Source organism: Zootoca vivipara, chromosome 14 (assembly GCF_963506605.1).
Source record: "Zootoca vivipara chromosome 14, rZooViv1.1, whole genome shotgun sequence".
In the NCBI taxonomy this organism is placed as follows: domain Eukaryota; kingdom Metazoa; phylum Chordata; class Lepidosauria; order Squamata; family Lacertidae; genus Zootoca; species Zootoca vivipara.
In genome coordinates this window covers 38256166-38273908 of record NC_083289.1, presented here as the reverse complement: position 1 = coordinate 38273908, position 17743 = coordinate 38256166, and the positions used below count along the sequence as shown (strand labels likewise).

The window sequence follows — 17743 nt, the reverse complement described above, 5'->3', positions numbered from 1 at the left end:
AGACCCCCCCAGAGAGGAAAAAGCAGCAGAATCCCCAGTATCCCAACATGCACCGCAACCTCAGGACGGCCCAGCCGGGTTCGACAGGAGGAGCGGAGCCACGTGGAAATGAAACGATGCATTTTGTAACGCATAAAAATCGCACAGGGACTCCATAGGTGCAAAGAGAAGAGCCTCTTTTGTCCAGCCAGCATCCAAACTGTCACTCTGTCAGGGAGTGAGCGGCCTCTTCGGCGAGGAGCACGTGCTGGCAGAGAAATCAGCGGCTTGTGAAGCCTTATTACAGGAGATTGCAACCAACACACCAATTGGCAAGTGTTTCTAAGACTTACAGTCATAATTATAGTCAATATAGGGCGGCACAGAGTTAATTTTTTTAACTTTTTTAATGGTGGTGTGCCACGTGATTTTTTTCACGGAACAAGTGTGCCGTGGCCCCAAAAAGGTTGAGAAACACTGATCTAGGCATCTGGGCGTAAGAGCAGGGGTGGTGGCCCATATTTCATCAAGCTGCCAACGCTGACAGCGCAAAAAGAGAGTCAAAATGAGATCGTTAAAGGATTAATCACACCCATGAAAGATTCTGAACTCCGACATTTATTGCAATACAGTACATTCTTTTATTAAAAGAATGTCCTCCAAACGTAATTTTTTAATGAAAAATAAAAAATAAATATGAAGAATTAGTAAAAGCCAACAATGCTCTGTAAGGTCTTCACACTGGCGTTCCTTCGGCTTGTTCCTTAGGACCTGCAAAGTACTCTCTTGGGAAGAAAAGGGGCCGCTCTAGGTCCAGTACGGGCTCTTCGGTGCTCAGGTTATCCTGATGTTGCTGAGCGAGGTGCATGGCCCGCAGCAGCGGTGGGTAGGGGACGTAGCGAACCGTTTCCTCCTCCACAGGCGTGAAAATCTTAAAGGCCTCCTCCTCGTGCCTTGGTACCATGCGCCAGTCGTGATACATGGCCTTGTCGATTTCTTTCACTTCGCTTTCTGTTTTGCCTAAAGAGAAATTGACACGGTGAAGAGAGCTATGGACAAATCGCACATGGGAAATGTTCACATCCCTACATTTCACACACACACACACACACCTAGGTGGCAGTGACCTGCAGGGCATCCTTCATCCATAAATGACCCAGGTAAAAGGTAAAGGGACCCCTGACCATAAGGTCCAGTCATGACCGACTCTGGAGTTGCGGCGCTCATCTCGCTTTATTGGCCAAGGGAGCCGGCATACAGCTTCCAGGTCATGTGGCCAGCATGACAAAGCCACTTCTGGCGAACCAGAGCAGCACATGGAAACAACGTTTACCTTCCTGCTGTAGCGGTACCTATTTATCTACTTGCAGTTTGACATGCTTTCAAACTGCTAGGTTGGCAGGAGGCGGAGCTGGGACCGAGCAACAGGAGCTCACCCCATCGCAGGGATTCGAACCGCCGACCTTCTGATCGGCAAACCCTAGGCTCTGTGGTTTAACCCACAACGCCACCCGCGACCTACGTAAGTAGGGTCAAAATTGAGCTGCCACCTAGTAACAACTTCTCCAGCCATCAAGTAGCAAAAGAATGCCCAAGAGTTTCAGTGCAGGCCTAGGGATGCCAACTCAAAAATAAGTTCCACTGAGTTCAATGGGCCCTACTCCCAGGTAAGCCTACATTACACCCCTAGCTTATACAGTACAACAATTCTGTAGGAGCACAAGCTAAATACAGAACGTGGAACTTGTCCCGGAATTTCAATGTCTATTTCTTTTCTGTTTTAAACAAAGGGAGGCTTCTAGCCCTCATGAACACAAATATATATTTGACCCTGCATGGCCTAAGGCAGGTGTGGGGGGAAAGATCTGGATGGAGAGCTGGACTCCAAGTTCCCCAGCCTGTCTACTTTGATGGTGGGCAGAGCCACCCACTTGTCATCTGATGTCATCACAACTCCCAAGTCCTGCTGTTGGCAGGGATAAACTTCTCCTGGAAGCTCTGATTAGGAGCCTTAGAATGCAACTGTCAATTGTTCTCTTGCAGCCATGTCTTCACCGGGGCCCACACCTGAGATCAAAATTTACACCATGCATGGCAGGCTTCCTCAAACTCGGCCCTCCAGATGTTTTGAGACTACAATTCCCATCATCCCTGACCCCTGGTCCTGCTAGCTAGGGATCATGGGAGTTGTAAGCCAAAAACATCTGGAGGGCCGAGGTTGAGGAAGCCTGATATATGGGGTAGGGCACAGTGCTTGAGGAAGCAAGTGTTGGAGGCCAAATCAGAAACTAATTAGGCCCATGGCCAAAGATTCTTCACCACTGGCCTAAGGCAATGTCTGTTAATCTCAGAGCCCATTGGGTTTCTTGAATAAGGCCCCATTTGCACTGTGCATTTAAAGCAATATCATACAACTTTAAACAGTCATGGCTTTCGCCAAAGAAACCTGAGCATAGTTTGCTAATGGTGCTGAGAGTTGTTAGGACAGGCATCCCCAAACTCGGCCCTCCAGATGTTTTGGGACTACAACTCCCATCATCCCTGACCACTGGTCCTGTTAGCTAGGGATGATGGGAGTTGTAGTCCCAAAACATCTGGCGGGCCGAGTTTGGGGGTACCCAAACTCCTTGGAAAAAGCAGCGTTCGAAACTCCCATTGTTCTAGGCGCATATTGCAACTGGGAATTTCATTAGCGCAAGCAATTTCTGAGCTCTGGGTGCAGTACTGCGCCTAAGATTTCAGATTAAAACTACCACTGCTGGCGCTGAGGGTGTGGGAGGAGAAATTCCTGCCTGCTCGACTTCCAAGAAATCACTGCAGCGTCAGGTAAGCTGATCGATTCTGCCTCTCAGCTGGCCTTACAGAAAGGCAGCGTTTTATTCAGCGTAATATTCATAAGAATATTTAGGGGGGTGCACAGGGGAAGCACAGCTTTGTTTTCTGCAGTCTCCAGATGAGGACTAGACCATGTGAAAAATGACCATAAGATTTTAGCTGCAGTTCATTCATTTTCAGCTTTGTATACGGTATTTTAAAAAGTGCACCTAGACATTCTGTTAGGACGCCCATGACCTAGGTTTAAGGTGCCATTTAGCTCCTAGCTTTCATATCTCAGTTTCTTAACACTGGAGAAAAGGGATTAATTATTAAAGCCCTCTGGCCATTGTAGCTATGAGATGGGAACAGGGTTTTCCCAACAAGTCTCAGCACCTTGAACTAAATGCTGTTCCCGGGATTCTTTGACTGTTGAAAGTGGTGTGACACTGCTTTAAATGTGTAGTGCAGAAGGGGCCTCTAATTCCCAATGGGCAAGTGGATGCACTGGAAATTTCTAACTTTAGTTAAGAGAAATCACTCTAATCTCCCACCTTCTCCTCACTTTCCCTTGTAGAGTTAATAAGATATATATATATATTTACAAGGGGGTGGGAAGAAAGGAAAGTGTATTTGGTGAAACAAACACTCAAGTAAAGAAGGCAGGAGAGAGCAATGGAGATCTTTAACTGCTCGATTCCGTATTTCAGTAGCCTACAATTAAAAGGTACAGTGAGTATAAGGGTAGGCTGGTCTACAGACATTTATGGCACAGCTCCAGCTAGGATATATGACACCAAATACTAGGTTGCCTTCCAAAATGTTTGACAACCAAGGTGCAGCTTCCGATTGGCGCAGGCACACCGGAAACAATAGTCGACAGTCGCATCGGACGTTTGGCTTCCGAAAAATGTTCAAAACCTGGAACACTTACTTCCGGGCTTTTGGGAGCCGAAATGTTCAAGTACCAAGGCGTTCGAGAGCCAAGGTTCCATTGTATTCCCATTCACTCCTGTGGACTTTGCCATGAGCTGGAGACCCAGCATGGTGCAGTGGTTAGAGTACCAGACTAGGACGTGGGAGACCTGGGTTTGAATCCCCACACAGCCACGAAGCTCGCTGAATGACCTTGGACCAGTCACTCTCTCTGTCTAATTTACTTCACGGGGTAGTTGTGAGGATAAAATGGAGAGGGGGAGAAGAGTGTGTGCCACCTGGTTCTCCTTTGAAGAAAGGTGGGATAGACATGTAATAAATAAATAAGCAAGTAAATCATCCTCCCTCTCAAAGCAGCTCTTCTCTTACCTCGGAACGTCAAGTACCCCCAGGCTTTTCCATGGTCCATATTCTGTAACAGAGAATTTGTATTTTGTATTTTACACATGTATAAGTACATATGCTTACATGTACATGACACCCTGGACTCCTCTGGGAAGAAGAGCATGATGTTCTGTTTTTATGGAGCATTCGTTCCGAATTGTTTGTGAGATGGTTTATACGACGATGAGCATTCACCCCAATTTGCTTACAGGGTGTTTATACATCTTCCTGCAAATAATTTATCCAACCCCCACTTTTCAGTGCAGTTCCCCATCCCCTTTCTATTGCCTGAATTGGATACCTAAGACAACAGAGCACTTCAAATGGCTTTAAATTCATGGAGGATAAAGCCATCAATGAATCATAGAATTGTAGAGTTGGAAGAGACCACAAGGGCCATCCAGTCCAACCCCCTGCCGAGCAGGAAACACCATCAAAGCATTCTTGACATATGCCTGTCAAGCCTCTGCTTAAAGACCTCCAAAGAAGGAGACTCCACCACACTCCTTGGTAGCAAATTCCACTGCCGGACAGCTCTTACTGTCAGGAAGTTCTTCCTAATGTTTAGGTGGAATCTTCTTTCTTGAAGATTGGCTACTAGCCACATTGACTATGCTCTGCCTCCACAGTCAGAGGCATTGTACCTCTGAATAGCAGTTTCTAGGAATCGCAGGTGGGCAGAGTGCTGCTGAGCTCATGCCCAGCTTGAAGTCTTCCCATAGCCATCTGCTCGGCCACTGTGCAAACAGGATACTGAATTGGATGGCCCGTTGACCATGTTCTCATTAATCCACTCTAATTGCTAAATTTGCACTCTCTGAAAGGGACAGTTATCACGGGGGACCCAATCCTTACACACTCCCTTGCGGTAAAAAAAAAAACACCCACCTCGGCTGTGTAATCCACCTTCACTTTGGTGATAACCCAATAACAAGGTTCGTCATACTGCCATAACCAGGATTTGCGTGTGACCATCCGCCCGATGCCAAAGAGGCGCAGCCGGCTGAGTAGGGTGAAGAGACGGTTCTCGTTCCTCACATCCTCCCAGGCCAGGACGGGCAGCAGCTTGCCTGTGTAAACACGGGTCATTGTCTCGTAGTCCACCGCATAGCGCTCAGAGTCTCGAGGCTTATTCTTCAGGGCCAAGTACTCGCGGACCTTCTTGGCCATTGCTGCGATCGGGCGGTGGACTTTCTTGCGAGCCATGGCTGTCTGAGAAATGAAAACATAGGTGAGGTTAGTATGTTGGGACTAGAATCAGGGAGACACAGGCTGAAATCTCCACTCAGCTCACTAGATAATTATTTATTATATTTCCATACCACCCTTCCTTCCAGAGAAGCCCAGGGTGGCAAACAACAAAGCAATAAAAAAACAATACCATTAAAACGAAAGAATGCATTTTAAAAATGACTTGGAAGCATCTAAAAGCATTTAACACATCTAATAAACATGTTTAAAACAAGTCACATACTGTCACAACCTATAATTTCAAGGTAGCCAGAAACTGTTAAATGCCTTCTGGGTGTTAATAGTGAGGGATTTGAATGCCCACTCAGTCATGAAACTCACTGGGTGATCTTGGGCCTATTACTGTCTCTCAGCCTAAACTACCTCAAAGGGTTGTAGTGAGGATAAAATAGGGAGGAAGAGAACCAGGTACATCACCTTGGAGGGAAAGGTGGTATACAAATGTAATAAGTGAATAAATAAAATGTTTCACACAGCAAAAAATAATTAAAAACTCATCTTAGAAAACTACCTTAACGTGCCTGCTAAAGTAGAAAAGTCCTTGCAGTTCAGCAGGGTTCAACAGAATTGGAACAACAATACTGAATGCCTGGCTTCTGCATACCCTCCAACATTTCTCCGATGAAAATAGGGACGTCCCATTCCATAATGATAATTTTACTGTTTATACCCCATACAGCTTACTGGGTTGCCCCAGCTACTCTGGGCAGCTTCCAACATATATAAATATATAATAAAACATTAAACTTCCCTATACAGGATTGCACTGAGACAGATGGATAACTGCATACCCTCCAACATTTCTCCACTGAAAATAGGGACATCCTAAGGAAAAGCGGGACATTCTGGGATCAGATCAGAAACCGGGAAGGCGTCTCTAAATCAGGGACGTCCCTGGAAAATAGGGACACTTGGAGGGTCTGCTTTTGGTGGCTACATGTCGTGCATCCGAACCATGCGGGGGTTGGGAGCAGAGGCAGCGTTGCATAGTGGTTAGAGTTTCAGACTAGGACCTAGGACACCATGATGCGAATGCCCTCCCAGCCATTAACTAATAAAACAAACAAAAAGTGGAATTTCCACCCCACAATCATTCCTCCCTTATCCAGCCACCTTACCTTTCACCACTTAACACCAATTGCTTGATCCAACCGCTCTAACGTAGGCGATCCAACTCGCTAAATCATCCGGTGCGCAACATTTCCGCTCTTTTTGTGTGTGTGTGTGAGTGAACCCGTAATACTTACTAACTCTATGATTGAACGCACAGAGGTTGGTTACAGACCGTAGACGCTCTAGGAAGCGCGGTCTGTTTTGTAAATCGTCCGGTAGGGAACATTTCCGCTTTCTTCCTCATTGAACTTTACAGGCGCTCTGAGCAAGGGCAGTCCTTCCCAATAAATCATCCGGTAGGCAACACTTCCACTCTATTCTTGGTGGACTCGTATTTTATTTTAAGTCCGTGTGGAGGCCAATTCTTTCAGAGTACTTCCTTACATCTTCCGCCGCAACCCAGTCTTCTGGAACTTGTCCCTTCCCGGCTTGGTGGAATTTATTTATTTTTTAGGGGTGAAAGAAAAGCATCGAGCGGAACTCCCCCCACGCAACAACCTTTTCCCGCAGGAACCGTTTAAAAGGCTGCACCGCAGAGAAGCTTCGCTGCCGTAGCTTGTTTTGCTAATGAAAGAGGTGCAGAGTTGTACCTCCCTTGGTGCTGTTGTGGTTGTTAGGTTTGCGGGAGGGATGTTGTGGAGCTCTTGGGGTTTAACTCCCCAATTCTGAGTTTGGTGATCCCTTGGAGCTACTCTCTATTGCTCAACCGACCAAATAATAGGTTTTTTCTTTGTTGAGGTTGGGTTACTGAGGGAAGGTAGACTAAACGCGGGATTCGCGGTGGGGGGAGGGTGCTTCAGTTATATCGCATAACAAATATGTCCTTAGAACTGCGAAGCAGCAGAGTCTTAAAAAAGAGAGAAAAGGTTTGACTATTATACAATCTCAGCAGTTGGGTAGGGAAAGAGGGGAATTACTGTAGTCTGCTGCCTTGGAATTGGAGGAGGGCCAGGATTGTTTTCGTCTTCTAAGTATGGTCTTTCCACTTCTAGACAAGGTTGTGGGTTCTCCTAGTTAACTCTGGTACTGAAAATTGTACAGCCTCCTAGGAATCTCTTGCTTTTCATGTGGTTGTGAGGTTTTTATATTTATATGTGTGCCTATATTAAACTACTTGAAAAGTTGTTGACTTGGTAATGGCAGTTTCAGTCTGATTATTCTTAAAACTCTGATATGCTTCTAATGATGATAAGGTGAGCTTTGAACCTGTGGCATCCTCATGGGAATTTCTTGTCTGAGGTTCTTTAAAATATCTTTGGATATGTTGAAAATCTGCCTGGGACTCTGCAAATGTTTCGGCATTCCTGAACAAACTTTCTTAAGAGGCAGTGTATGGGGATAAATTAAACCATGGAGGAAGGTAAAATGCTTGACGTTCTTGACAGAACCAGCCAGCTTGTCAAAAGAGCCATTACTTGGGAGATCTCTGATTCTGAAGGAGGCAGTGACATCGAATTGCAGGACTCTGGAGCTGTTGTGAGCCATGTGGCAGCTGGTGTTTGGGGCCACCCGGACAAAGAAAAGTTGGAAACATGCATAGTTCCAGGTGAACCCAAAGAGTTGCCTTTGCTTACATTAGTGCCCCAAGTAGCATCTTGCTCCCCCAGTCCAGAGAAAAAGAAGAAAAACCAGCCTCCTAAAGGACCAAGAGCAGTGCAGACCAAAGTGATAGAAAGAAAGCTTGAAAGGAGACTGCAGAAAGAAGAGAAAATGAGGAAGAAAAAGCAGTGTGCACTAGAAAAAGAGAGACAAAAAGAAGCCGCAGCTGCCTTGAAATCTTTACGGCCTGATCAGTGTATGAAGTACATGACTGTATGTGTGGACCCAGGTAAGGATTTTATTTTGGTGCTGTTTTTAAACAATTGGTAATTGATCCCTCTGCCTGTTTATTGCAAATCTACCAGTAGATGTTGATCTGGGGATAGGGGGCCTCTTGCCTGCAGCTCAATACTGGGTTTTGTTGTAGCTGCTTCTATCCATTGCAGCAGTGTCACTGGTGGTTCACAGAGAAAGTGGAATTTTTCACTCTTTCGGCACTAGGTATGTTGAGGTCTAGAGGAGAGTGTTTGGGACATTGACCCATTGAACTGTATAATACTATTATACAGTACTGTATAATACTGAGATGTGAATCAGGCCATTTGTATGATCCTTGCCCATCAGGTCTTCTAGAGGATCCTGGTTCAGATGCTTTGCTGGGAGCTTTAGATTCTTTGGAGTGTAAATACCACATTGAACCTCAGGCAGTTCCACACAGCGTAACCTGGAAGAGAGATCTTTCCAATAATATGTCTTGCATGGTGAGTATTCAAAACTCAGCTGTTAGCTAGGCAAGGCACAGATGAAATGTGGAATGTCTTCTACTTAACTCATTTCCTTATTCTGCTCATCTGCTGTTAATAGTGCTTGTAAGCAGGCAGAAAAACAAGCAACTTAAAAGTAGAACTTGAGCTGATATTGTATTTATATGTATGCCACACATAGAAGCAACTTTAAAATGGATCCCACTGCAAAATAGGACTAGTACTGAGCATGGCCTGTATCAAACCAGGTTTGTTAAGACCAGGCATCCCCAAACTGCGGCCCTCCAGATGTTTTGGCCTACAACTCCCATTATCCCTAGCTAACAGGACCAGCGGTTGGGGAAGATGGGAATTGTAGTCCAAAACATCTGGAGGGCGGAGTTTCGGGATGCCTGGTTAAGACTTTCAGGGAGCTAGATGGAGTAGTAGTAGTTCTAAAGGATTTATTTCCTTCTGGAATGATTCTGTAAGTTAGCAAGTGATGTGTGAAGCTAATAATCTTCTCCTAGTAAATATTTTTCAGTAACATGCCTTCAGTCTGGGGGTTCCATTTAGATGCAGCAGTCATTAATATGTGTCCATGAATTTGGCTAATCTCTTTGTAAAGCAGGGATGGGGAACTCGTAGAACTCCCAGTGTTGTTGGGCTCAAACTCCCACCAGCCCCAGCCAGTATGACAATGCTCAGGGATGATGAGAGTTGTATTCCAGCAACATCTGGAGGACCTCAGGCTTCCCATCCTCGTTTCAAGCCAGAGAAGTTGCTTGCATACATATTGTGGCAGTCAATTCCACATAGCTTAATTATGCTCTGTGGGGAAAGAGCCTTCCTTTTGTCTGTACTGACAAATGGTTGACTTGATTCTGTAGGATGGCCCCCAGGAAAAGGCTGAAGAGGAAAGGGAGATATTGCTCTTACTGGAGCCTTGGGATTTTCTCAGACGCCTCTACTCTTTAATGCAGGTATGGTAATAGCGTCTCCTGTATCTGCTGTTTAAATATGCCACCTGGATAGCACTGTCCTATGGCCACGCTTAGCAAACGCCATAGATTGCATTGAGGAATAGTTCTGGGGGTGGCAGAAGTATGTTGTAAAGGTGCCCTAAGCTTATTTAAGGACAACTTCTGGGTCTGGAATTGTGGGGGGGGGACTTTTCTGAATTCAGGTGTTTCATTTGAACAATTGACTGCTACAGTCAAGTGTAACAGTTACAGCCCTACTGTTATCGGTGGGACTTACACCTTAGTAAATCTGTTTAGGATTGAAGGCTTAGGCATAGCTTCTTACTGGAATGTGTTTGTCTCTACACATCACTGTGCTGAGGATGTGATAAAAATCCATAATCCATTAAAGTGCAAGTGGGGAACCCCCTACTAAAAATGTGAGTATGCTTTAGAAGTTTTGTCTTATTACACAGGTGTTGAAGAGCTAAGTAAGTGAGAGGCAGCACTAAGAGAGTTAGGTTGCAGCAAGCAGTATTCAAGAGGAGATGAGTGCTGGAAGCATTGAGGCCAAAGGTGAGCAGGGAAGAACAGGGATTATTGCATAGAACAAAGTTGTAAGAGATCACAACTGGCTGCTAATCAGCTACTGGACCATGTTCAAAGTCTTGCTAACATATAAAGAATTCAGGAGCAGGTTACCTGAAAAACCACCTGCCCGTGTACAGAACTATGGCTGGCATAGGGATGTGGCATAACACAGGATTAGAGAGAGTGCACTCACTGTTGTCATCCCCCCAACCCTATGCCTCCCAAAGGAAGACACATAAATCCTCCTCATCCTGATTGTGGACTGATTTTGGCCCCCGCACAATGATAACAGCATTCCTGATTATTGGGGAAATATACAAAGTGGCTATGGTCTATCTGGGATGAACTCATCACATGCATGCATACAGACCAGACACATGTGCATCTCACACACCGCACATGCCTCCTCTCACTCACATCCTCTCTCTGCCCAAGCACATTGCTCCCTCTCTCACACACAGGCCACACATACACCCCCCTTCACCCTGTCTCTCCTGCTCTTGCCCCCTCTTTTTCACACACACACACACATCTTTCATCTCTCTCTTCAAAAAGAGAAAACCCTCCCTTCAGAAAAGCACCTGAAAAGGGAAGTGGCTGGCTGCCAACAACGCTGAACAAAAGGACTTGCAGTGCGTTCCCATATCTCTTTGAATATGGTAAAGGGCTGGCAGAGGCCCCTGCCTGAAACCCTGGAGAATTGTTGCCAGGCAGTGAACTAGATGGAGCAATGGCTTGACTCAGTATAAGGCAACTTCCAGGAAGGGCCGTAGTTCATCTGCTCATCTGTACAGCACATGCTTTGCATGCATGCAAAAGATTCCAGGTTCAATCATTGCTGTCTCAGTTGACATGGGAGAAGCCCCTGCCTGAAACTCTGGATAGCTGCTGCCTGTTGATGTAGATGGTATTGAAATGGGCAAAGGGCCTGGCTGTATAAGGCCGTTTCCTTTATTTCTCTAAGAGTGGGATTGTGGCAGGGTACGAGAACATGAATGTTGCACTAGCTGGAGCTTCCACACCATTTTCAAAAGCAACTCCATGTAGAGCCAATTGCAGTCACCCAGCCTGGGTGTCACCATAGCTTTACTGACATGCATGCAATGTCACAACATGCTCACACCATTGGCACCCCCCAGTGAGATGCCATGGGAGTGACAGGGACTGTAATGCTGTGCAACTCAAACTCTGCATATACTGTCTCGGCACACACCCACATCTAAATTAAGAAAATTAACACAAATTACTCTACACGTGCTGGGGGACTGGACTAGCTGAGCTCCTCCCTAGCTGGACCCAAAACTGTTTTTAAGTTCTTATGGAAAGGCTTCTTGTGTGTGTATGTCTGCGACACTGTCTTCTTTTATTTCAGAGCATGAGCCGTGGCAAGCAGCAGGATGTGCCTGATCTCACCCGAATGTTGCCCTTTAGCAGCCCGAAAGATTACTCTACAATCTCCTGCAGCATGGCAGTCATTGGACTAGATGCCTACCAATGGTACATGTATTGGGAGGGCAGCTAAGTTAGGAGTGAGAAGTGACCTGTCTTCCACATGGCAAGTAGCTCAGTGGTAGATGCAGAAGGCCTCGTGTTTAATCCCCACCACCTCTGTGTTGCTTCATGACAATACTGGATTCCCTCCTGGTGGTAAAGCCAATGTACAGAAAGAAAGATAAAGAGAACTTAGACGTTATAAAGCAATTTTGATCTGCTTTATTGAGTGCACTTTACAGGGAGAATAGAGATGACTCATAAGAACATCAGAAGAGCCCTTCTGGACCGCAGAATTGTGGTCTCACAATGGCCAGCCAGTTGCCTAAGGGAAGCCCAAATGCCGTTCTCCTCAATTGTGATTCCCCGAAACTGGTACTCAGGGGCAGGCCCATGCAGAGGTGGGGAGGGTGGGTGGGGAGGAGCTGGGTACACTTGTCCCGGGCCTCGGACGGTTTAATTAGTCAGGGGCCCCCTGCCAGGGGCTGGCTGCTTTTTTGTTTGAAGACTCCCACCATTGGCCTCAGACAAGCTCTTCACAGGCCTGTTCAGAGGCATACTGCCTCCCAACAGCAGAGGTAGAACATCAGGGTTAGCAGCTGTTGATAACCATATCTCCCATGAAATTGTCTAATCCTCTTTTAAAACCATCCAACTTTGTGGCCATTACTACCTCTTATGGGAGTGAGTTTTATGGTTTAGTTACGCACTGTGTGAAAGTGCAAATATAAGCCATTTCAGATACGTGCATGCCGTAAAATCACATAATCGGTGCAAGCCTCTATACAGTCATTTTCTTCATGGGGGCAGTGTGTGACAGCTGTCCTTTTAAACTGCAAAGGCTGGGGAAACCCAGCCAGATGGGCAGGGTATAAATAATAAATTATTATTACTATGCAAAAACATTTTGCAGAGCCATTGCGTCTCCAAATTTCTTGGTGCGGGGTTCCTACAAGGTACCTGGTTTTTGACAAATGAAGGTCATGTCAACAACAGATCCAAGTTTATGTTGTAAAAGTACAGCCTGACGTCAAACACGTTTCGATAAGTGATATATAAATTGTGTCACTCACAAGAGCTTGAAAATTAGCAATCTGTTGTTCTCATCTGAACTGCTTAGGTATAACCAGCATCGTGGACGCCAGCAGGAAGCACTGAATCCTGGGCAGGAAGAGGCACCAGGATTCCAGCCTGGCCCAGAACTGTTGATGACAGAGCATCAAATACAGGAGGTGAATACAATTACCAGGAGTGAGTCAGTTGTAAGGGGAGGAGCTTTTGAACAAGAGGGACAAGGCTACCAGTGGCCAGTTCTGCTTCCACTATCAGAGGGAATGCATCTCTGAATTGCAGTTGCTGGGAGTCACCAGTGGGGAGTGCTCTTTACTCAGGTCCTGCTTACAGGCTTCCCATATAGGCATCTGGCTGGCCATTGTGAGAACAGGATGCTGAGCCACATGAGTGAGCAAGGTTTCCTTACACCAGTTATTCTAGAAATAAAAAAGGATTGATTTATTCTTCAAGGAGAGTTCTGTCAATAGTTCAGCAGCCTTGATAGCTAAATGATGCATAGAGATGGTACTCTTGTGGCTACCATATGTGGAGAGCAAATGGAGGAATGCCATTGCCTTTATGTCCTGGTTTGCCAGTAACCAAAGGCCCCCTCTTAAGGTTCACAGATGGAGACTTAACCATGTAGTGTAGCAGAGGGGTGAGACCTTCCTTCCTTCCTTCCTTCCTTCCTTCCTTCCCTCCTTCCCTCCTTCCCTCCTTCCCTCCTTCCCTCCTTCCCTCCTTCCCTCCTTCCCTCCTTCCTTCCTTTTTCTAAGGAGTGGCAGAGCTCCTCTGGAAAGCAGCCTCATTAGCCCACTATTTTGTTTCCCCACAATCCTCCAGATGTTGCATTATACCTGAAGGAGCGTCTCCACCTCCATCGTTCTGCCCGGACATTGAGGTCCAGTGCCGAGGGCCTTCTGGCGGTTCCCTCGCTGCTAGAAGCCAGGTTACAGGGAACCAGGCAGAGGGCCTTCTCAGTAGTGGCACCCGCCCTATGGAATGCCCTCCCACCAGATGTCAAACAGAAAAACAACTACCAGACTTTTAGAGGACATATGAAGGCAGCCCTGTTTAGGGAAGCTTTTAATGTTTAATAAATTATTATATTTTAATACTTCTGTTGGAAGCTGCCCAGAGTGGCTGGGGAGGCCCAGCCAGATGGGTGGGTATAAATAATAATAATAATAATAATAATAATATATTATTATTATTATTATTATTATTATTATTATTAGTCTAGACTAGAGCACCGTGGGAAAAACAAAATGGCAGCCACTATCGAAACATAGTGCCTCCCACTATTGGCTGCTACCCCCCATACCCAATGCCCTGGACTGATGCAATGAGGGCAAAACAAAAGTCATTGCTAGGTGAAATTTGGCCACTAGAGCTGAATCCTATTGGAAGGCAGGGAGAACCAAAGACAGGTGGGTATCAGCATTCTGTAAGTCCTCTTAAGAGTGCTGGGGCCTTGCTTGCTGCCTGAAAGTGCCAAGTACCGACAAGGCTGGCCTGATAACCTTGCTATGCCCCAAGTCCAACACAAGAGTTAGGACATGCTTTAAGTCCATGGACTTCAGTGGCCTTAAGCATAACTGTTGGATGTAGGTGTGCGTTCATAGATGATCCCTATTTATTCTGTCTGCCTGTTGCTCCTGCAGGCTCTGGTGGTGCTACAACTCTGGAGTAACACCGGTGTCTCATTCCTGGAGACATGGCAGGAGTTTGCCCAGCACATTTCTGCAATGACCAAAGCTATTGCGCAGCGCCCATATAAGTGAGTGCCTTTTGCCATCTTTGCAGCCTCGTTTCTCTTCAAAGCTCTTCCCCATCCCCACCCCCTTAGCTGCAGGTGCCTGAAGGGTGTTTTATAAAGCCGGAATGCCTCTAATGTGTGCACAAGTAGCGTGAGCGAAAAGGAAGCCTCCCAATTCTTTATTGAAGAAAGAAAAACTGATAGAGACATGTACCTGAGGCATGTTATTAATACGATACCACTCGCAAGAAGACAATCCATACCTTGGCATCTCGACTCTTCTGAGGCAACCAGGTGAAAAAAGGAACACTTTCTTTGCTACTGCTTCCTGATTAATTGGGGGAGTTGATTTTTGATTCAAAAACAATAGGACTGCGTTTTAGAAGAGACATCTGTTATCTCTCTCACGTGCACACAGAGGGATGTCCCTCCTAAGATACTTGATTTTCTCCAGAAATGCATATTGTTTATGCATAAGAAGATGCTTGCATGTTTATCTAATTACAGTGGTGCCTCACTAGACAAATTTAATTCGTCCCATGGGTCTTTTCTTATAACGAAAAATTCGTCTAGCGAATCCCATAGGAATGCATTGAATTTTTTTGAATTTTTTTTTGCCCATAGGAACACATTGAATTTCAATGCATTCCTATGGGAAACCACGATTCGCTAGACGAATTTTCGTAAAACGAATTCGTCTAGCGAGGCAACCTCCACTAGAAAAAAGCTTTCGTTAAGCGGAAATTTAGTTAAGCAGGGCATTCGTTAAGCGAGGCACCACTGTAGTTAGAGGTTTGTAAGTGAGCAACACTTAGAACATTCTGAGGGCTTTATTCGGTTTTTAAAGACATCTTGTCTCAAGCAGCCTGTCCCCGTGCCTCTTCCCACAGGAAACAACAGGGAAACCAGCCTTTCTCCTTCTGCGCTGATGGTGGGTGGGCCAGTGGAGTGCGTGTGCAGAAAGATGGGACAGGACTCCGACAGGCCTGGCTGAGGCAAATCCAGCAGCTTAACCGAACCAGCCCTGCCATGGCAGCAGCCATTACCAAAACGTACCCTTCACCACAGCTGCTGCTAGAGGTCAGTTCACATCTTTGATTGCTGTCGTTGGCTAATCAGCAGGCCTCCAGAGAGGAAGGCAAACCTGCCATAAAGCAGGTAGACAAATCAAGCCCTCCTCAAAATATCTAGAGGGCTGTTGCAGGGAAGAGGCCCAAGGCTTTCTCCCCTGGTGCTCCAAAGAAGTAAATTTCCAGTATGTTTCCGAGCACAATTCAAAGTGTTGGTGCTGACCTTTAAAGCCCTAAATGGCCTCGGTCCAGTATACCTGAAGGAGCGTCTCCACCTCCATCACTCTGCCCGGACACTGAGGTCCACTGCCAAGGGCCTTCTGGCGGTTTCCTCGCTGCGAGAAGCCAAGTTACAGGGAACCAGGCAGAGGGCCTTCTTGGTAGTGGCACCCGCCCTGTGGAACGCCCTCCCACCAGATGTCAAAAAGAAAAATAACTACCAGACTTTTAGAGGACATCTGAAGGCAGCCCTGTTTAGGGAAGCTTTTAATCTTTAAGAAATTAGTGTATTTTAATATTTCTGTTGGAAGCCGCCCAGAGTGGCTGGGGAAACCCAGACAGATGGGCGGGGTATAAATAATAAATTATTATAATAAATTGAATGGGCCTCAACATGACCCACAACAAAATGTGGCTGGGCTTTTTTATTCCCAATGGTCAGTTGGCATTTGGTGCCCTTTGGGGGTGCTCAGTTGTAGAGATGATATTATTATTATTATTATTATTATTTATGGGGGGACTCCCTTAGGGTCCCCTGGAGACAGTCATCTTCTGGTTTACTCCCATTTTCCTACATTGCAAAGCTTCAGTGGACATTCAAGCACCAAAAATTCAAGACTCAAGCCACGTGGTGCTTGAACCCACAACCCTGAGATTAAAGAGTCTCGTGCTCTACCGACTGAGCCTAAACGGCCTCAGCCCAGTGTACCTCAAGGAGTGTCTCCACCCCCACATTGTTCAGCCCAGACACTGAGGTCCTCCAAGGGTCTTCTGGTGGTTCCCTCACGGTGAAAAACAAAGTTACAGGAAATCAAGCAGGCCTTCTTGGTAGCGGCACCCTCCCTGTGGAATGCCCTCCCTTCAGATGTCAAGGAGATACGTAACTTTTAGAAGACATCTGAAGGCAGACCTGTAGCAGAAAGTTTTTTATGTTTCATGTTTTACTATGTTTTATAAATGCTGTAAGCTGCCCAGTGTGATTGGGGAAACCCAGCCAGATGGGCAGGGTATAAATAATAAAATTATTATTACTATCCCAGCTCTTCCTGATAAGAATCTAATGAGGAAATCATCAGGGTTTGTAGCCAATTTATTTCCCCCTTTTTTTAAGGCCTACAGAGAGTGTGGCACAGACAAAGAAAAACGGCTCCTCCTAAGTGACATTCTGGTCAGAAGTGAAGAAAATGAGAGGGAGCGGCGGATTGGCCCAGACTTGTCTCGTCGGGTCTACCTCTTCATGATATCTACCAATCCAGAGCTTGTTTTAGACCTAAGTGCCTAGGTGAGATAGTCAAAGGCCAAAATCTCATGTTTTCTAATCACTGCACCGGTTTCTGTATTGCTGATTATTGCAGAATGGACCTCTAGAAAGCAGTAAATGTCTTGTGCACAAATACTATCAAGTCTCTTGAATTATTCCACCTGCCCTTGAAATTCTCATTCATTGAAGATTGCCTTGCAGTAGATTTTATCTTCATACAAATCTGTAGTGTTAGCCCCACTTGGACCAAGTTACCCAAAGGATCACCTGTGTCTACGCAGGCCTGCAAGAGGCCCTTATCTGAGTTTCTCCACTATCTGTTTTATCAAGTTACCAGTGAAAATGCCGCCTTAGTGATTATGAGAGCATGCCACAAATTGGGACCAAAGAGTCTCATTTAAGCACCTGGTAAAGCCCTTTTAGTTCCCCTACCTTTTGAAATATAAAGCAGTTGATATCTCAACTGGCCCAAATGTTAAAGATACATAGGAATGGCAGTGTCAGAAGTCCCACTACCTTGTGGTGATAGAGGGGCAGTGGGGTATGGAAGTGTGTTGTGTTATTGTCCCCAGGTTGTG

The 17743-nt window shown here is 45.9% G+C and overlaps 2 protein-coding genes across 3 annotated transcripts; one reads left to right on the top strand and one right to left on the bottom strand.

The window, feature by feature from the left end:
• Positions 1–576: 576 nt before the first annotated feature.
• MRPS34 (mitochondrial ribosomal protein S34) lies at positions 577–6595 on the bottom strand. The gene is made up of 4 exons (XM_035130711.2): positions 6483–6595; positions 5002–5325; positions 4099–4141; positions 577–999 (listed from the first exon to the last, which is right to left on the bottom strand). The coding sequence occupies exons 2-4, from the start codon at positions 5317–5319 to the stop codon at positions 716–718; spliced, it is 645 nt and encodes a 214-aa protein (XP_034986602.2). The 5' UTR covers positions 5320–5325; positions 6483–6595; the 3' UTR covers positions 577–715.
• Positions 6596–6824: 229 nt separating this feature from the next.
• EME2 (essential meiotic structure-specific endonuclease subunit 2) lies at positions 6825–17724 on the top strand. Of its 2 annotated transcripts, XM_035130712.2 has the most exons (8): positions 6825–8305; positions 8641–8777; positions 9650–9742; positions 11685–11809; positions 12924–13035; positions 14521–14636; positions 15506–15695; positions 17016–17724. In XM_035130712.2, exons 1-8 carry the CDS (start codon positions 7828–7830, stop codon positions 17184–17186), a joined length of 1422 nt encoding a protein of 473 aa, XP_034986603.1. In that variant the 5' UTR covers positions 6825–7827; the 3' UTR covers positions 17187–17724. The 2 variants fall into 2 exon arrangements, with proteins under 2 accessions (XP_034986603.1, XP_060138864.1); XM_060282881.1 differs by lacking the exon at positions 9650–9742.
• Positions 17725–17743: the final 19 nt, after the last annotated feature.